At 44.9% G+C, this 20,677-nt stretch overlaps 2 protein-coding genes across 3 annotated transcripts in view; one reads left to right on the top strand and one right to left on the bottom strand.

Moving 5' to 3' along the window:
• The window catches only part of LOC8036206 (multidrug resistance-associated protein 5), a 127,602-nt gene extending 113,377 nt beyond the window's left edge, over positions 1–14,225 (bottom strand). Inside the window, exons 1-2 of one of the 2 annotated variants that reach the window (XM_029991964.4) lie at positions 13,626–14,225; positions 9,158–9,253 (exon numbers count right to left, since the gene is read on the bottom strand). In XM_029991964.4, coding sequence (XP_029847824.3) covers positions 9,158–9,253; positions 13,626–13,771 — 242 coding nt within the window. In that variant the 5' untranslated portion in view covers positions 13,772–14,225. The remainder of the gene's footprint in view (positions 1–9,157; positions 9,254–13,625) is intronic. The other variant, XM_029991963.4, reaches the window with a different exon arrangement.
• Positions 14,226–14,416: 191 nt separating this feature from the next.
• LOC8036205 lies at positions 14,417–17,808 on the top strand. The gene is made up of 4 exons (XM_002411729.5): positions 14,417–14,763; positions 14,826–14,881; positions 16,858–16,954; positions 17,655–17,808. Exons 1-4 carry the CDS (start codon positions 14,561–14,563, stop codon positions 17,779–17,781), a joined length of 483 nt encoding a protein of 160 aa, XP_002411774.3. The 5' UTR covers positions 14,417–14,560; the 3' UTR covers positions 17,782–17,808.
• Positions 17,809–20,677: the final 2,869 nt, after the last annotated feature.

The following is a 20,677-nucleotide window of genomic DNA, read 5'->3' on the forward strand; positions in this document are numbered from 1 at the left end:
GCCAGGTGACTTGCGTGCACCTAACCACCCCAGTGACAAAGTGAGTCGGCGCTGCAAAGCCATACTCTCCTGCGGAGGACAGAATCATCGCCAACTTGCTCGTCGTGAGGCGAACCACTGCCAAGTGATCGCATCCCTCCGACGCGACTGGCCCAAGATCGTGAGCGCCGCCGCGACCGCTGAACGGTTAAACACACACGGGATAGCCGAACTGCCTCAGGATTCCCTCAGGTCATAGAGAATCGCTGTAGGAATGCCACCTAGGACATCAAGTTTCAGCACCAGCGGCTACCAAAGCATAATAAAAATAGTAAGTACCTCCTTTTTTTGCAAAAAAACAAGAAAAAATGTTTGAACTAGTAGAAATAATATCCCTACATGTTTTTTTAGCTCTTAGAAAATGCAGGCAATCTTGTTTCAAACTCACAAAATTAAAAAGAAAAAAAAAATTCACTTGTCTTCCTTTTACTGAATGTCACTCAAAACTAACTGATATAGCTCCTGTCAGCATTCTAAAGTTATTCGTTAATTCGCTTTAATGTGAATAAAACAACTGGATTGATCATCTTCCCAATTGTGCATCCTCGATGAGGTGAAAATGACTGAATAACTGTTTCTAAATACGAGACAAGAGTGCCAGCTTCTAGCACTGTAAATAGTATGTTTAGAAGCTATAGAATGTTTGCCATTCTGTGAAGTTTCCGAGAAATGTTCCAAGCTAGCTGTTTGGTGAAATTTTGACTGCTCTGCTTCCCCATTGAATCTACAATTTTGAGAATAATATGTCTAAGGTGTAAGATATTTTATGCCTAGAGGACTGATGCATCTGTTGCAATGTTTCTATCCAACTACAGCGATTCCTCTGGCTCTCCTAGACCACTGCTACCAGTTCCAGTGTCTCAATGTTGGGATGCTGAGGCAGTGTCGTGACTATGTTCAAGAGGTTGGCACTGGCTAGCACTCGGGAAGCAGTGACACCCCAGGCACATATGGCCACAGTCAATGGGACCGCCATGCCCCCACGGATCCTGTGTAACCAAGTGTTCCTGATAACATCCAACATGCTCGAACCTTGCCCAACCCAGGACATCATCTTGCAGGGAACTGCACGTCGATCAGTCAATTCCGTACATGCGACGACCCTCCCAGACTTCTCAGCATCACTCCCAACTTCTTGTAGTGATGGATAAACTTCAGCCTACTACTGACTTGGAGAATTAGAGTGGATACAGGGGCTATGGTTTCATTTACTAAGCTGAGGCTATGAGCGTGAGCATGTTGCCCTGAACGATGCTACCACTGCATGATCGTGCATGCTTGGTAGCGACATTGAAAGCCTGGATCTTGCACTTAAAATGAAACGGAATTTTGCGTCGTGAGTGTTGTGTGTGTGCATCTGGCAACATCGGCGAGTCAGCAGAAGTCGAGCGAAGGCGAGTCAAGCTGGTTTTACCGAACCGTTTGTCATTCTGGGGACTCGTCGTAAACCACGTGTCTCTTGTCTAACTCCTCTTTTCTGCACGGCCATGTCGGCCGCCTGAATAAAGCTTTGGGCAACAACGAGAATGAAGAAATTCAAACTCCGAGGCACGCAACCACACTTTTTTGAGCAACGACAGCTTCGTGACAACTTGGCAACGACGAGAGCATATGGCGAAAAAGGACGAGCCTAACGTTGTCATCATGGGGCGGCTGAGACATCTCGAAGAGTTAGACCCAAGAAGATTGAAGTGTGGCCCCTGTACCAGGAGCGACTAAACTTTTTCTTCATTGTGCACAACATCGTCGAGGAGTCCCCAATGTACGCAGTCCTGTGTGGCGTTTGTGGACCGACAATCTACTCCGTTGTATGCTCGTGTGTGCCAGTCGACTCCCTATGCGGACATTGTGTTGGAGCTCACTGCCCACTTCACACCATGCCTGTCAGTGATTGTTCAGTGCTTTGCGTTTCATAAGTGCAGCCTACAGCCTGGAGAAAGCATCTCGAATTTCGTCCCCGCCCCGCACCGCTTCTCCGAACACTGCAACTTTGGTGAGGCCTTGTCAGCCATGCTATGGGACCGTCTGGTGTGTGGTATCCTGGACAAAAGGCTGCAGCGTCGTCCCCTGGACAAACCAGTGTTGGAGTTCAAAAAGGCGTTACAGGCTGCAGATCCTTCGCCTTTGTAGGATTTGCAGCAACGACATTGATTTCCGTCAACAGCTTAAAGGGGCACTCAAGTGGATTCTGAGATCGTCTATTTATTGGCATAACTCAATCTATGGGCTTTAAGCATCCTAAAAAAACCAAGATAGCATTCAAGGGCAGCCGATTTTCATAGTAAAAATCCAATTAAAGATTGTGGAACCCTTTCCGTGCCGTAGTGCAGAACACCAGGTGGTGCCACCGGACGGGAAGGCAGCAGTGGAGGGCACGCGACAGCCAGTCACGAGTGACGGCTTCTCGGCGGACTGATTTTTCAAAGGTGCACATGATTGAAAATTTAGTGTGCCAGGAAGCCATTATTCGTAATTGGCTGTCATGTGCCCTCCCCTGCTGCCTTCCCGTCCGATGGCACCCTCTGGCGTTCTGCGCCACGGTGCAGAAAGGAGGGCATGCCACAATTTTTAATAGAATTTTAAATAGCGAGATTGACCGCCCTTGTATGTAATTTCGGGTTTCGTAAAATGCTTGGAGTCCATAGATTGAGTTATGACAATAAATAGACGATCTCAGAATCCACCTGAGTGCCCCTTTAAGACAATGACTGCCTTCTTTATCTAAAGTAGCTACCCACTCAGCGTTCTGTGCAATGCAAGCAGTCGCGTCTCTAACATTTCACGGCACGACGCTCTATTTCCCCAACCAAGATCTAAACCACCATGCAACACCCTCATCATCACGTTCCATCCCTCCATACCCAGGCTCAGCAAACTAATCATGGATACCACTTTCCACCTGGTAGACTCTACAGTTATTTCTAAAGCACCCACCCTAATTTCCTATCGACAGACCCAACTTACGATCCCTTCCAGTATGCAGCAACCACTCCGAAACCCCCTCATCTTTACGTTCCATCCCTCCGTACCCAGGCTCGGCAAACTAATCATGGAAACCACTTCCCACACCGTAGGCTCTACAGATATTTCTAAAGCACCCACCGTAACTTCCTATCGAAGCCCAACTTACGATCCCTTCCAGTATGCAGCAACCACTCCGAAACCCCCTCATCTTTATGTTCCATCCCTCCGTGCCCAGGCTCGGCAAACTAATCATGGAGACCACTTTCCACCTCGTAGACTCTACAGTTATTTCTAAAGCACCCACCCTAACTTCCTATCGACAGACCCAACTTACGATCCCTTCTAGTATGCAGCAACCACTCTGAAACCCCCTCATCTTTACGTTCCATTCCTCCATACCCAGGCTCGGCAAACTAATCATGGAGACCACTTCCCACCTCATAGACTCTACAGTTATTTCTAAAGCACCCGCCCTAATCTCCTATCGAAGGCCAACTTACGATCCCTTCCAGTATGCAGCGACCACTCCGAAACCCCCTCACCTTTTCGTTCCATCCCTCCATACCCAGGCTCGGCAAACTAATCATGGAGACCACTTTCTACCTTGTATACTCTACAGTTATTTCTAAAGCACCCGCCCTAATCTCCTATCGAAGGCCAACTTACGATCCCTTCCAGTATGCAGCAACCACTCTGAAACCCCCTCATCTTCACGTTCCATCCCTCCGTGCCCAGGCTCGGCAAACTAATCATGGAGACCACTTTCTACCTTGTATACTCTACAGTTATTTCTAAAGCACCCACCCTAACTTCCTATCGACAGACCCAACTTACGATCCCTTCTAGTATGCAGCAACCACTCTGAAACCCCCTCATCTTTACGTTCCATTCCTCCATACCCAGGCTCGGCAAACTAATCATGGAGACCACTTCCCACCTCATAGACTCTACAGTTATTTCTAAAGCACCCGCCCTAATCTCCTATGGAAGGCCAACTTACGATCCCTTCCAGTATGCAGCGACCACTCCGAAACCCCCTCACCTTTTCGTTCCATCCCTCCATACCCAGGCTCGGCAAACTAATCATGGAGACCACTTTCTACCTTGTATACTCTACAGTTATTTCTAAAGCACCCGCCCTAATCTCCTATCGAAGGCCAACTTACGATCCCTTCCAGTATGCAGCAACCACTCTGAAACCCCCTCATCTTTACGTTCCATTCCTCCATACCCAGGCTCGGCAAACTAATCATGGAGACCACTTCCCACCTCATAGACTCTACAGTTATTTCTAAAGCACCCGCCCTAATCTCCTATCGAAGGCCAACTTACGATCCCTTCCAGTATGCAGCAACCACTCCGAAACCCCCTCACCTTTTCGTGCCATCCCTCCATACCCAGGCTCGGCAAACTAATCATGGAGACCACTTTCTACCTTGTATACTCTACAGTTATTTCTAAAGCACCCGCCCTAATCTCCTATCGAAGGCCAACTTACGATCCCTTCCAGTATGCAGCAAGCACTCCGAAACCCCCTCATCTTTAAGTTCCGTCCCTCCGTACCCAGGCTCGGCAAACTAATCATGAAAACCACTTTCCACCTCGTAGACTCTACAGTTATTTCTAAAGCACCCGCCCTAACTTCCTATCGAAGGCCAACTTACGATCCCTTCCAGTATGCAGCAACCAGACCACAAAGCCTCAGACTTTGCTCCCTGGTACCACGCCGTGCGGCTCTCCGACATGTCTTGCGTGCAAACACACCGGCCCTCCTTACAACCTGCCATTGAGAATTCCTCCGGCCCTTCAAAAGTGTCACAAATATTAGATAATGCTGCTCTCCAGCTAGTGAAGGCACATCTGAGATATCATAATGACCACTGTGCCCAGTTACGCCAAACGCTCACTGTCGCTAAGACTCCTCAAGTCCCTTGACTCATCTTTCGATTCACACTCATGCAAACTTGTTGAAAAAATTCTGGAAGTCAACTCATATCTCTATGCCGATGGTCTCACCTGTAAATCAAGGAAATTATACACACCCTTGCCCCGAAATGATGAGGCTGCCATCCAACGCATCGATGATGTCACCATACGAGACGATTTACCCCTCACTGCCCCTGAACACGTTATCTTATCGAAGGGCCTGTCCTTCGTCCCTGCACTTCAAAGCCGACCTTAGCCTTTTTTGTTTTTACATGTGGACAGCGAACAATTCTTCTGATGCCTACTTTTAGATGCCCACTTCACCCAGCATCCGTTTAACTTTAATCGCACCATGTTCGACACCATTAACCCAAAGACTACTATTCGGACCCCGCTTCCCGCCAAACACCCTGAAACTGACAGTTCAATCAAAGCATGTCGTAGCATCCTTGCCAACTCCTCTAGCAAACTAATCTCTAAATACCGCAACGCAACCCCACAAGAAGTTACCGCTCTAAACTCCCTTCGAAACCGCACCAACCTCGTAACCAAGCCAGCCGATAAGGGTGGAAACGTGGTGGTCTGCACTCTGTAACGCCTACCCCTCCCTCAAGTTTACCTCACCGATATCGAAATGCGCTGTCAACTTCCTAGACTTAAAAGTCACTAGCGACCGTCACAGGTTCCACACCTCTGTGCACTATAAACCCACTGACAGCCATAGCTACCTTCTTTACTCCTTGATCCATCCTAGATCCCAAATCAACTCTATTCCCTTCTCACAATTCCTTCGCCTCCATAAGATTTGCAGCGACGAAATCGATTTTCGTCTTTAAGACGATGACCGCCTTCTTTACTGAACGTAGTTACCCACTCGACCTTCTGCGCAATGCGAGCAGTTGCTTCTCCAACATTTCGTGGCACTGCTACTGCGACTCGCATCAATTCCGAGTGCTCTAGTGGGGCATGTCGGGCTGCTTCAACAACGAGCCGAAGCAGCTTCTATGGCTATGTGGCCTTTTCCTTTTCACTCTTGTCAGCTCAGCTGCACATTACTGCTTGTGCCGGCCCTTATACCACTGCTTCGTCGGCCTGTTCTGGTACTCGTGGCATCATCACTGACATTGCCTCTAGTCTCGGGTATCTTGGGGTCAACACCAGTGACAGCCTTGACGCTGGCTATTGGACTGTCATCGTCAGCCTCACACAATTATTTTATTGCTGCTTTTCTAGAAGGTACCTCACACAGGTTGCTTTCTGCGATACTTTTACACTGCACGTCTGAAAACAAATGAGGAGAATGTCACAAAAATGGCCACGGTTGCAAGAAGCTGCCACTTATTTAGAGACAGTGATCCCGGGAAGTTGTAGATTCCTCTGTAATGTAGCCAGCTCACTACTTTGCCTACTTCTATGGTGGCCCCCAGCAGCAGATGTTTTCTGGAACACGTAAATATCTCAAGTAGCAACTGTGCAGCAACTGTATTCGATGTATATATGCAATGCCTTATTAAACAATTTTTAGGATGTTTTGGAATAAAATTGTGCACCTATCATGTAAACACACGTAGCATATTTCGCTTTGAAACAGTATGGGATTATCCAACATCAAAGAAAGCTAGAAATAGAAACATTGAGAGACTGACTTCACGCAGCATTTCTTTTTATTTCTTTTTGGAGGATGTCAATGGGAATGTAAAAGCCGGTCAAAAGTCAGGGTGACGAATACCTACACTACGTTTATTAGAACAGGGCATTTACAAGATTTGTACAACTTAAAGAAAAGTAAACTCTTTTTGTCGTATTGCATTCTTCCCAGAATCTCTACTTCGCGGCAGCCAAGTAAAGATTCAGCCAACTTCGCAAGCTGTTGCCAGAGCAACAAACGCGAAATTTAAAGCGCTGCTAGGTGAAGTCAGCTAGTATGAACCACGACCAAGCGTCGTGCAATGAACTCGTTCGAGGTACGCAGTACTCGTTCGAGGTACGCAGTGCTGCGACGACCCACACACAAAACGAATACTAGGCGGCCGTCCGCTCCGCTAATTGTTTTGCGTGCTCCTGTTGGTTATGCCCACCGTTAAAGTTATATCTTACCCAAAAATGTTCCTTGAGGTTTCGGTATTGTGATGAAGCGCGATGTATATCTTGAGGAAACGGAGGGCTTCTAAAATTGCCCGTAGGCCGGTGCAGAACCCGCCGTTCCGCTTCTGCTACCGAAGACCATTCGAGGTGCTCGTCTCACATAGTTTGAGTACCGACGTCTCGCGGGACAGGTCGCCTTTTTTTGTCGGCAGGCGCTCCTTCCGATATCGTAAAAACGCGTAAATGAGGAGCGCATCGCAAGTGGAACCAACGAACCGAGAGCCGACTGAGGCGAGCACACGACAAGTTCAGCGGTTCAGACTTCAGAGCCATTAGGCCTACTGGGTAACTGGAGTCGTGAGTAGGTTAAACAATTAGGAACGTAAAGTGCGTGCGAATTACGCGTTAAAGAAATTATTTTCGTAATTAAGACGATGTAAAAATTGTTTCCGCAATATATGCATTCTTTTTTTTTAAACAATCCCGTAATATGTGTCGAGCGCTGCCATCGAGAGTACGCTTTGCGAGCCGTAAATGAGTTTGGGGAACACTGTTTACCCGAAATGGCATTTAGGTTAAATGCCATTTGAGTTGCCGTGTGGCAGTGCCTAAATGACATTTACACTGAATGTCATTTGGCGTAAATGCCATTTTAGCTGCCGTCTGACAGGGGTATTAGACATATGATATTAAATGCAGAGATGGTAATCTATTTGGGTTCTGGAAGTTACCATGGCAACAGAGTTCATCGCTCCACTAATTGATCTTTAATTTTGAAACAAGAGTGAATTGATATATGAAAAAAGCATGAATTGTCGAACTTGGACTTCGCCTCCTCAGTTGCGTCTGGTGGCGCCTTCAAATTTTGCCGCCTGTTGCCACCATAGAACAACACAAGGTCTCCCAAGTTTTCTTCTCATTTCTCTGTCCATTTTGTCAGGCAAGAGCACTGTAATGATTTCCATCACCGAGGGAGTCTTTTCCTACGTATTTTCTGCTGTATGGAAGCTTGTTATCTTTTTTATTGCTATTCTTTGTTTTTGCCTGGAATTGAGCTTTCTCAAATGTCTCGTATAGTAATGCTTGCGAAGTATTTGCAGTTTATATTCCTTGTTGCTCCGACTCATGGGCCGCATTTGTTGATATGCGCAAGCACCTGCCACGGCACGCATACGAGGTGAATGAGGTGTAGGTCCCGGAGAAAAGTGTACTTGCTCTACTTGCTTTCCCGAGGAGCTCTTGGGGGGAGGGGGATGGGGGGGGGGGGGGGGGTAAGGGGGGCCTTGAGTCCCCCCGTTGTCGGCACCTACGATCCTTTTGGTGTAAACATTACATGGAAAGAAGGTTAACATTTTAAAAGCCAAATTTCCACAATCGAAACAATGGCAAAACATACCTTATATCCTGTAACCCCCCCCCCCCCCCACAAAAAAAACAAAAAAACACTGCAATACATAATTAGAAACTTAGATTAGGAAAGCCTCATTACAGTTCCAGATTTGAAAATCAATAGGTTCCAAAATAAAATAGAAAAATTAATATAACCTTCACTTTCAGGCATGTGTAATTTTTAAGCTGCATTGTAACTGCTCATATTGAGTCACAAGCGATGCCACCTAACCACATCAAGTTGAAACTATGAAAAAACTTCACCAGTCACAAAAAGGTATTTACACAACGGGAAATCTGTATGAATGTTTGCATTAAACGGTTGCACAAGTTGGAGCAAGATCTATTATTTGCAGCTGAACTGGCGGATTAGAAAACGGCAGAGTTCCTTCTGTTGATAATTGTGAGTGTGGGCTTGTCTGTCATCTATGTATTTCTCTCCTCTATTCTAAACTCTTTGTGCGCAACTTTAACCATGTTTATTCCATACCAACTCGCCCAACTGGCCCCTTTCCTACTACTTCAACCTTGGCCTTCGTGTTTTTGTGCACTATATTTCATTTTCTTTAGCTAATAAACAAGCCTGCCATATTACTACATGCAGGTTCTCACCTAAAAATATTTGAAAACTGGAAATTATGCAAACATATATATTGCTCTTTTCATTCCCTTCGATGCGTGATCAATGTCCATTCTAACTTACAGTGGCATGCCGATGAAACAAGCTAGAAAGAGGGTCAAAATAAGAACTCACTTTGGATGAGGACGTACTGGTATCAGGACTTTCAATGCATTTTTGTACTTGGCTATGCCTTGGTTCACCTTGAATGTGTCGAATTCCAGGGAGTCTCTGAAAAGATGCAAGAAAAAAAAAGTTAACAAATCGCTGTATGAATTAAAACCAAACATTTTTCTCAATTAAAACAAAAGCTTCCCTTAGTGTAAAGAATTTTAATGTTCATAATTTTCGCAGCATTATCAATTGTAGTACCATTACATTTTTGTATCATTACTTCTCTTCCCTAGAATCGACTTGTCCAGATACTAACCCACACATAGTTTTTCTGCTTCCTACTGTCTTTGTTTTCTTTCTTCAAGCTTACACTCTTACACTTGCTCCCACCCCAAAGAGCTGTTCATTTCCGACAGTACCAAGATCGTCTCTTTAGGTAACATAGATAGCTTCAGCTGATAAATTGGAAACACTTGTTTTGCTTTCGTCAACAAAGCACCGAGGGTTCTCTCAGCCAATAGGTGAAAGGTCCAAGTCTTAGCTTGATCTAGAAGGGTCCATAGTACCGCAGCCAGCGGCATAGCCAGGAATTTTTTTCGGGGGAGGGGGCCTCCATGAGTGATTGTGGGGCTAGATCATTTTGGAGGAGGGCGGTTTAAGCCCCGGAACGCTTCCCCATCTACGCCACTGACTGCAGCAGTAGCTTCTTCTCCAAGAAGTGTGGTCGAAATTTGGTGCTCTCGCACCAATACCAGGTTGCTTAAAGGGATGCTGAACCGAAATTTGGATTCCCCAAAACACGCAGCAAAAACGTGCAACGGGATGCTACAAACACCAAAACATCACTCATACAGCGATATCTCGAACGGATGACCGTATTTTTTAAAAAAAGAGGCGCATTTGGCAGGAATGCTGACGTCATGTTTCTCCGAGAAGGAGAGGGAACGGCCTTGCGTGTTCTCCGCCTCGCGGCCTCGAGGGAGCGAAGCGAAGTGAGGAGGAAACTAGGTATCTTGACGTCACGCGCCTCGCCGGCCTGGTTCAATCTTGACTTCTTTTTCCGAAAATACGGCTGTCCATTAGAGATATCGCCTTACTAGTAGTGTTGTAGGGATTGTAGCGTCCCACCTACATCTCCAGCATTGTTTTTTTTAAATCCAAATTACGGTTCACCATCCCTTTAAGCTAAAGGGCCACTGACAACCCCAGCATCGATACTTTTTTTTTTATTGTCTCAAATACTCCGGTAGGATGTGATAGTAAGGCAGAAAAAGTTATCTAGTACATTAAAGAACCCGTCAAAAATCTGTCTACCCCCCCCCCCCCCCCCCCCCCAAGTCGGACTTCTCCTCACATCTTTATCGCAATAATGCAGACGGCAAAGGCTTTTTTTTTTTTAATTTGAAGTGCTACAAGTTGCACATTTGTAACAATGATAACAGACATTCATGAAGTACCATAAAATATTGGGCAAGTGCCCACTCAAAATTTAGAGATAATCGCGAAAAAAATGGGGGAGGGGCGCTTGTCCGGTCATCAATTTTACATATCAATGTAGTGTGCATATTTTCCCAGATCTTACAAATTTGTTGGGTATGGGCGGATGCGTGGTATTCTACGGTATGTTTTTTTATGATGATTATATACCCTTTATGCCACTGACTTTAGAGTACACAAACTTTGAGAAAAAAATTGCTGAGGGATCAAGAAGTTTGGGTCATCCCTCACGTCGCTCACCAAAGTCTGCAAGTCGCTGTTTTCCTCTTTATAGCTTTAGAAAGCGTTTCAGAGAGACTAGCTAAGTAGAGCACCGCTCCAAAAAGAAACTAACTTAAAAGTGACATGTCGTCAGCATGCAAAGGAAGGACACATGGCAGGCAAGCGCAAAGCGAAACAGGCGAGCAATTGACTGATTGGCAGGCGGAGTTTTGGAATACATGGGGCTCTATGGCACCAGAAACTGAAAACGGGCAAAAATTGGCTCCATTTTCCCATTGAAATTTCCAGAAAATCACTTAAAACTTTTGATTAAGTTATCGGATCGGGCTGAAACTTTGGCACCTGGTTGTGACCTCTAGCGCTACCTTCGGGCGGAGAATGAGTGTTCGGCGATGCCTAGTTTATTTTTGCGGTAAAAAAGAAACCCTGTAAATTTTCTTTCGTGACACCCTGTAGATATTGGAGTCGTCAGTAAACCTTTATTAATGGTGTGGGTGCACCAAAATGCAAGTACTCAGCAAGTTTGGACTGCTTGTGCAGGATTGTGAGGCATGCTTGCTCTTGAGCCTGGTGATATTGCATGATTTAAGCAAAACCCTGTTAAACCGTTCTTCTTTTTTTTTTTAAGCAATGGGGTTTGGGTCAGGTTAAACCCCTAACACAGGTAGGCTACATCCCGAATCATTGAAAGTGAAGCCTGGTGCCTTCCCAGAGGACTCCTGCCAGATCAGAAAACCATCCCCTGCAACTTCTTGGTCTCTGTCCACGACACAAGTGTAGAGGCCCGCATCTAACCCTACAAGGCCAGGTTACAGGCCCCATCGCTACAGTGATATGCTGGGCCAATTGGTGACCTCACCACGATGAAAAAACAGTCCTGCCCCTTTGAGCAATTTTTTTTTCTCATCAATCTCGTCACTAAGGCCCTAAATAAAAAAAGGTAACCGCATCTATTTATCTCCTCCAACACGCACAATTTTTTGCTGTGGTTGCTTTCTTGCATTTATTTGTTGTCATAATTGTCCAAAGATAGTAGGGGGCATTTACACACTGTTTAATCATAAGACAGGGGGCAGTTGAACACTAAAAGATGCACAAACAAATACACACAGACAAAAAGTGCATTGTCACAGTGCACTCTCTGGATTTGGATTGGATTAGCCACAAAGAAAAAACCCAGAGAAAGATGCTGAGAGCCACGAAGTTGTGCTTCTGGCATTACTTGATTGGGGTAATCGGCTCGTAGCCTCCGCTGCACCCAAAGCCATAGGTATTCCCCACTCCCACCCTCACTCTCCCCTCCTCCTCCTCCACACACACTTTTTTTATCTTTTTTTGTTCTCCCACAGATGCCAGTCATTATGATTGTCCCAAGATACAAGTGGCGCTCTTCAAAGGTTGTCGTTACTTTTCAGTATAGATAGGGTGACCATATTCCTCAAGGTCAAAAATGGGGCATCCCAGCGGGCGGGGGGGCAGGGGGGCAGGGGTTGTTTAAAGATTGAGGTTGGGAGAAAAAATTTAATGAAATAACTTAATTCTCTCGTTTCAAAACGTTACCATATTGCGGTAAGCCCTAGGGTCTAGGGAACAGTCACACTGCTTTGCGTCCTTCGTTAGTGTGGGCATATTTTGCCGACGACTGAAGTTCTAGGCAGGACTTTATCCTGCAAGACCCCGTTATAAAAGTCTGTGCACCTATATGAATAAAAAATAATGTCCCGAAAACGGGACATGATTCTTTAGTGGGACATAAAGACGGGACGGCAGAAGCGGACCTAAAAAATGGGACTGCCCTGGCCAAAACGGGACGTCTAGTCACCCTAAGTGGTCTTTTACTCATTGCCACTGAAGACTTTCCCACTCCTCTCCTGTTTTTGTCCTTTCAATAAATGCATTATCAATTCAATCATTACATTTTTTTCTTTATGATGTCAACCCAATTTAAGCCACTTCAATTACAGTCCTATTAGAATTAAAAAATTGTAACTTCTATGAGTTTTTTTTTTTTTTTTTTTTTTACAAATATTTTAGTTTTTATTTACAGTAAGATTTATGCACAGAAACAAAATCTTCTCAGATGGAGCCAATAGGAATGATGCCAAGGTCTTGGGAGAGGAAGGAGTGCAAAACTATGTGCGTCTATAATTAGGAAGGGGGGAGTCCTACGATGTAATACAGACGTCACGTTTGCATAACGTTAAATACCATCTCCTGCTACTTCTTTGTGTGGCACATATATATTGGCTTGAGCATGCAAAGAACTGGGCAAGTGAAGATTTAGATCTTGTTTGATCCAGTTCATAAGGTTTGTTTCACACCGAACTTAATGTAAACACGCATGCAGCATTTTATCCCGTCTTCTTACGTTGTCAGACTCCCTTTAGGTAATCATTAACCCCACTCGAAAGAGAGGAAAGGAAAATGTTGCGGAATTGTTTCGAAAAAAAAATGACGAGGTAAAGTGAGGTTACACAATTTTTGTCAAAAGTCCATTCGCGAAGTTATTACATTGATAAGAACATTGTCCGGACAGAACGAAGAGTCCACAATGTGAGCGTTAAGCTGCAAATGAATAATAATAAAATGAAATAAAATAAAACAGCGAGGACAATGCACGCAATAACCGAAAGGGAAACTCTTTTCAAGGCCACCCGACCACCCGCGACGGCCGGGTCCGTCGGAATGGTCGGTTTACAGGCTTTCACTTTAGAACGTAAACCAGACAAAGGCCACGAAGGCTGAATCGGAGTTTCCTCCCTCAACTTACGCGTTGGCCATGGTGCAGGTGTGGTTGGTGGGACCGTCCTCGTCGGCTTGCGCATAATCTTCCGATGTTCCGTACGGCAAAAACAGCGACCCGGTGGACATCCACTTGTGCATATCCGTCGGTGGCTTGACCGCTGCTTTCGGCATGGTTGTCGTGGTGGCTCGATGTAGCAGTCGAGTATCAAATATCGCGGACGCAACAAAATGGCAGCGAGTGGTTTCGACGAACGACGTTCGGCTGACTTCGCCGGCGCCAAACCGCAGCGTAATTCGAGGAGGGAATTTTCCTCACCGGAGCCGAAGGAGCACCGTCCCTTTCCAAAGAAGTTTCGATGATGACATGTTACAAGACAGAAACGGGACGATGTCGCCGAGCTTGGCTAGCATGGCTGTAAAGTTAAACAGTTTATCGCCTGGAATGTCGCCGGTAAGAAGATCTGCACGGTTGCATCGCACTCGCGACCGTAAAGCACAGAACAGGACCTCGCGCTGCACAGCAGCGGCCACGGCAGCAGGCAGTCGGCGCAAGCTCGTAAGCTCGCGCAGCTGACGGAGAATGGAAGAAAAACGGGCCGGCTTGGATTGGATTGTCTCCTTTAGTAACTCAAAACGATTTGTGCAATCTGCGTAAGCGCACTCTTTTTGTGCTTTTTGTAGCTACAAAACACTCAATACTTCATTTTTGTGGCTAATAAGATTATTTTAATGAATTTATTTTTTTAATAAAAGCTTGAAGAATGAAAACTTAAAAAGACCACACCAGTTTTGCTCGCTTACTGCAGAAAAACAAATCCAAGCCAATCCTATCAGTCGTCTGCTGCTGCTCCTGTTTGTTCATCCAAACCTCCGAACCACGACCAAACGATCCAAACTATCGATTTGGAGGTTCTGAAAGTCTAGACCAGTATAATTTTACCGTGTTGTCAAGCCCTCTAAATGTCGTCGGACAGCAGTTCTGACGAAGACGAGAAAAATCGTTTCCTCGAAGCTGCCGTCACTGCGAAGGACGTCTTCTCACGAAAGTCCGGAGAGGCTGGAACACGGGGGAGCTCTCAAAAGGCGGGCAATGCGAGGCCACTTGATATCTCCGAAGACTGCCAGAAATACCTCGCCAAGAGTTTGCAGAACACTTTGGACAGGTAAAAGAAACGTCGGGTCTTCTTCGAAGCGTGAGAATCGCGACGAATCATCTCCTTCGCAGGAAGCTCAAAGAAGTTCAAGTGGAGGCAGATTGCTACGAACCTGACAGCAGTTCAGGTGAGTACTATGTGCAGGTTGCTACATTCCTACGCGCTTAATATTTGTCTCCCTTTGACAATTCCTCTATTCCGCGTGTAGATATCTACGTCCATAATAACTTGACGGTAGTGTCTCTTCTCTCGGCAGTCGGGAAAATAATTTCCCTGAAATTCTACCAGCAGTCTTACATTGGCGGTGGCAATCAGTTTATCGAACGAAGTTTCATCGACAGATCGTTTCATCGACACGCGATGCTTCATCGACAGGTTGTTTCATCTACAGATCGCTTCATCGGCATCTCAGATTAGCAATTTTTTTTCTGTAATGAGCCCCCCCCCCCCCCCCCCCCCCCCCCCCCGACTCGCCGCGAAGCAGCATGTACGGGTGGGCAAGTTGGTTATTGTAATGGGCAGTCTCAGACTGTCGCCGCGAAGCGGCGTGAACGGGTAGGCCGGGTAGGTTAAGACGCGTCCCAGTGATACACGCGCGACGAAATCTCCCTACAGCGTGCAACTCGCGTAGCGAGTGTCGATGAAACGTTAGTGTCGAAGAAATGTGTGTCCATGAAACGTGTATCCACGAAAGGTTGTCCATGAAACATGTTTCCACGAAATGCTGGAAGAATAAGAAAGTTGGTATTTCTCCTGGCAGTTGTCACACGATTTCAGACAGCCAGTGGGAGTCGACTGCCGGTAGAATATCGGGGAAATTATTCTCCCGGCTGCCGGGAGAATAAACGCTGCCCAAATTAAATCGTTTTTTGAATTCAGACTCCCCCTGAGGTGATGGCAAAATCCGTTGAAGATTCTGAACCCCAAAATAATAATCCACCCTTCGCTGAAGTGGGCTAGATGCCAATCGTGCAGTGTTTTAACTTCAGCCACGGAGTCGTGGTTTCAAACTACGTTGGCAGACGGCGCAAGTGAAGGAGAGGAGATGAGGCGTGGTGAGAGGGAATGATCACGTATCAAGCTCCGCCCCCGCAGCTGCTCCTCGGTCTGAAACTGACGAGATCTCGGCCATGAATTCCTCAGTGCGTCTGGTAGTTGCTAGTCGTCAAAAATAATTTACCTGTCAAGGTATTTCCCCTTCCCTTTCTCGAAGGAAGTCCTTGTTCATAAAAGAACCGGTAATTGTTTGAAAGCCGTAGGAAAGGCAAGACACTCATTGCTACGAGTAGCAGATGCCGCCAACGTTGGACACCAGCAGAACGCCAGGCTCTGACACCACTGCACGAGTAGCCAACCACAATGTTGCTAGCTCCCATTCCAGGGAAGTTGGAAGGATAGTTGGTAGGTGCATAACCGTTTCCTTTCTGCCCACCGTCTGCCTCAAATCAGAGCAAGTGAGACCATTGTCTGCTCCTGGCACAGAGGGAACAGTGGTGTCAATGTCTGGCGTTAGGGTGCTGAACGTCAGTGTCATCTGCTAGTCGAAGCAGTGACCATCATACCCTTTCAACGCCTTTCCAAAATCCACTGGTTCTTCACAAATGAGAAAGGGGGCGGTAAATACCTCGAAGAATATGTTGTTTTTGTCGACTAACCCAACAAACGAGGAAATCACAGCCGAGATTTTATCTGCTGCGGACCGAGGAGGAGCTGAGGGAGTGGAGTTCCGTCGCACACGTGATCACTCTCGCCCACTGTGCCTCATCTGCTCTCCTTCACTTGCGTGCCACATACACTCAGACGGTGCATTGTCACGTGTCTTACCCCGACGTTCCGATTGCCTTACTACAGCCGTAGCGTCTGTCCATCACCAAATTAGTCACCGCCACCCAGCTCTACAGCTTTACCTAAAATGAATGACGACGGACAATTTGCTTGTTCTTTTTTAAGTTGTACTATTTGGTAGCAGCTCCATGACATAATATTAATAGCAACTTGTTCTGGAGCGAGGCAAGCAATGATCATGTTGTCAGTTTCTACATGCAGTTTGCTCACCTGATCTTTTAGGGAAAGTGAAGTGATGACATATTATGTTTTGTCCAGGAATCAAGCTTTTTTCAGATTCTTCCATAGAACTGAATGACGTCCAAGAGGACCGGCATGTTCAGTGCCCTCGTAAAAGACCCAAGCTTCCTCCAAAGTAAGTTGGGAGCAGATCTGACGCACGGGTGGGTTTGAACGAATGAGGACTCTACGCCATATCTGGAAAAAAAGTAAACAGTACACGGCAAATTCCAAAGGAATTTATTGGTGAATAGACATAGCAAGCTCAAATTTCTCTGGAATATGAGTGAGCCTTTTCTGACAAGAGACAGCACAGAAAATATGTAAGGATTGCGGGCACAGTAATCTGCAGAACCATTAAAATTTCAGGTAGCAACTAGCTGTTTCAAAAGTGGAAAAAAAGGGGGGCTTTTTTGTAGGGCAATGGTCGTTGAGGGCAAGACAAACATTGGCTATTCCCTGGCTTGCAAAACTTGTAAGTTCTTTTACACAAGAAGGCTTCCTACCAACAATGGTGTAGGTGTTACAGTTTGTTGAGCCATACTAGTACTTCGGGATGAGCAGTGTCCCATTGTTTTATTTTCGGACATTGAGTTGATGCTTGAAATTATGGCAGGATGATTGAACAAGTCTGACACACATTTCAAATTCCCTCTTGCTATGTCCAGTTACTAATATATTTTCAGTTTGTTTCACATTGTAAAGTTTCTTTTCCAGGTATACTGTTGTTTGGAGGGGGCAAATATAGTTTGCAATTGCCCTCTCTTTAACCCCCCCCCCCCCCCCCCCCCCCACACACACACATACACACTTTAGATTTCTTGTTTCCTTTGCAGGATATCTGATGACATGCTTGCAGCAGTAGCGGTGACACCCGACTGGGTGCTGAAACACTCAGGAATTGTAAAGCACAGCGATGATGCTACGAAGCGTAAGAAGTCCAAAAACACCTCGGACACTTGAAGTACAATAAAATGTGAAATGAACCAAGCTTGATCTTCCTCTATCATGTATAATGTTTTTTGCTTTAAACATTGCTATTGCTTAACTTTTACAATTGTAAAAACGATTGGTGTATTGCTGCCGACGTACCTAATAATGAGTGTATTTATTGTTTATCTTTCTCGGCACTTTCCAACTTCACTAAATATTCATCCAGCTAAGACAAAAATTAAAGTTGAGAATAGGGAACCATGCTGTATTCTGACTCAATGTGAACTTATCTCGGAGAAAACTAAACCCAAGTCGAGGGTCTCCAAACGTTTTGGCCACGGGGCCGGAAATTAGATAAAACAATATAAATGTGGAACAGGGGTTTCCCCGGGAATAGGAATTTTTTCCAATTTTTCCCGGGGGAAGGGAATAGAGGAGTAGTAGCGAATTAAGGGGGTACCTTCAGAAAAACAAGGGGGGGTAAACCCCCTTCCCCCCCCCTAGGGGGTGTGTAGGGAAATCACCAATGTGGAAATACTAAATAAATAAGCCTGAATAAGCATTTAGATACAGAAATTGAAACTAGAGTAAACATTAAAAGGAAATACAAGGTGGAAAAATACATATACTTTATTTTGAAGTGCAATATCTTACTATTTACGAGACTACAAAATAACTGTGACCCCGAGAACTCACCAGACATAAATCAAAGTGCATAGGAACTTAGGCATATGCACACAAGGCAGAAGACTAATGAAAATGGTAGATAAAATCACATCAGTGATAACTATGCACAATATAAAAGAGAATGCAATGGGATATTTTCATAGTTACGCAGACATGAAGGAGGGAACTATGAATAGGAATTCTGGTAATGACAATATACAAAAAATATGGCCAGATAATTGGCACTTTGTTGCAGTTTTCTATAGTCGGTGACAGGTCAAGAAGGAAGTGGAAGCTCCTACCGCCTCTTTCCACTTCGGCAGAGCCAACGCAGGAGAGGAGGTCGCCTCCCCTCCACCGTTCGCTTTGCTGAAGTGGAAAGAGGTCAGAGGAGCTCCATATCCTTCTTGACTTGTCACCGACTATAGACACGTGCAAATAGTAGATTTTGAGTTCGAAGCGAATTCGAAGTGGATAGTGGTTCTGGCCAAATATTTTTTAATCACATATCAATGTTTTTCTGAGCTTTTCACGACTGCACCATGCCTAAATGAAGACACATCTCAAATCGTAAAGGTTGTTCTCCAGCCTTCACTTGTCCATATCTAAGCTAAATTTATTCTAGCTATATTTATGAACTGACCTCAGAAAGTCCATTGCCTGCATGGAAATGGCAAATGATGCATTTGGCCAAAAATTAAACTTACAAGAGATGTCCAGCTATACCTAAGTAAGGAGATTTTTAATTCTCTTGCTAAATGAAAATATCCTTTATTACTTGGAATACATTTTAGCACTCAAAACACAAGGACAAGAATCAGACACCACAGTGCACTACTGATTTTATCACAATAAAATCACTTGTTAGTAGTGCACTGTGGTGTCTAATTCTCATCTTTGTGTTTTGAGCGCTAAAATGTATTCCAGGTTCCAAAACCAACTAGCCCAACAATCTACTCTACTGAAATCCTTTATTAAATCCCTAGAATTTGAGAAAATAAAAACAATACAATCTTGAATAATGAGCGTAGGTTGTCAGGACATCTCTGCCTAACTAACACTCTTACATAATAGCCAAAGCTTAATTTTGAAAATTTTACTTTAGTATAAACATCAACATTCACAAAGTTTCCATTTTGTTTTACATACACCATGCAAGCACATGCACCATCCCACTTCGAAAGTGGGCTTTACTTTTTCAAAGTGTTGATCATGGCGGGTTAGCCCCATTGAGTACATTTTTTACCAAGCACCTGCATCGGGTGTTACTTTTCCGCAGTGCACAGGTGCTCGATAAAAAGTGTGCTCAACACTTTGAAAAATATGAATATCAGAGATTTATCTCAAAGCGAATATTGAATAGAGTATTTAGAATGAAAACTACCAATTCGAAAATTAGAATATTTGCACACCAGTTTTCTCTTATTCTATCGTTTACTTTTAGTGCTTGTTGCAGCGGCAATGTTGAACGTAACTACAGCTTTTACTATGCCACCAAGACAGATATTTGGCTGTTAAATTTTTAATAGACCAGGCAAAGATGAAGCTTGGAGTTTCTCGTAGAAGCGTCACTATGCCTAAGGTGTACTCCAGCGACACTGCTCTATTTTCCATTTCGTATCCACGCTGCAATGCAATTGCAAATACAAAAAAAAAAAAAAAAGCTTGCAAAATGTAAAAATAGCAAGCTTACGGGGCTCCATCATTGATGTATAAGTAGACCGTCCGATTTCACTATGATATTGCTACACCACAGGATATAGCAGTCAGCAAAACTATTTAGCAAATGCACCACTCAATTCAAGTTTATGATGCAGTAATAATGGACCATTTTTTCTAAATTTAGCTCCAAGATTTTGTTCAACATCCTATTAGCAGAGCTCACACGTGATATCTAAAAGTCAAAAACCATGAATTAAAACAATGGCCCACAAAAATTGGTGCCCACGTCACAAATTACTAAGCAATCACCTACCCTAAAAGTTCTATAATCCGCATCTCTTTTATGATGAAGTATGCATGTCACAAGCCATATTGAAGTCAATCCAACGTAGTTTCACCTTCGGGAAGTGCGCAGCAATGCCCGGGGCACCTGGTGGTATGTTCAGTGCCAATTTCCCCCCCATGTCAAATAAACACACCTCGCATAAGATCAGCAACCCACGTCACTGTTCTAATTCCACATAACTACATGCTTTGCATACCATTACACCCAGTTGGGTGAGCCAAGCCTACTTGCCCTTCCTAGAATACAGTGAAG

This window comes from Ixodes scapularis, unplaced genomic scaffold (genome assembly GCF_016920785.2).
Source record: "Ixodes scapularis isolate PalLabHiFi unplaced genomic scaffold, ASM1692078v2 PGA_scaffold1__304_contigs__length_218370807, whole genome shotgun sequence".
Classification (NCBI taxonomy): Eukaryota; Metazoa; Arthropoda; class Arachnida; order Ixodida; family Ixodidae; genus Ixodes; species Ixodes scapularis.

Excerpts from the sequence above, each read along its gene's own strand:
- LOC8036205 (XM_002411729.5), top strand. The coding sequence starts at position 14,561 with ATGTCGTCGGACAGCAGTTCTGACGAAGACGAGAAAAATCGTTTCCTC. Across the intron at positions 14,764-14,825 it reads TTGCAGAACACTTTGGACAG|GAAGCTCAAAGAAGTTCAAG; the intron begins GTAAAAGAAACG and ends TCTCCTTCGCAG. Across the intron at positions 16,955-17,654 it reads AGACCCAAGCTTCCTCCAAA|GATATCTGATGACATGCTTG; the intron begins GTAAGTTGGGAG and ends TTTCCTTTGCAG.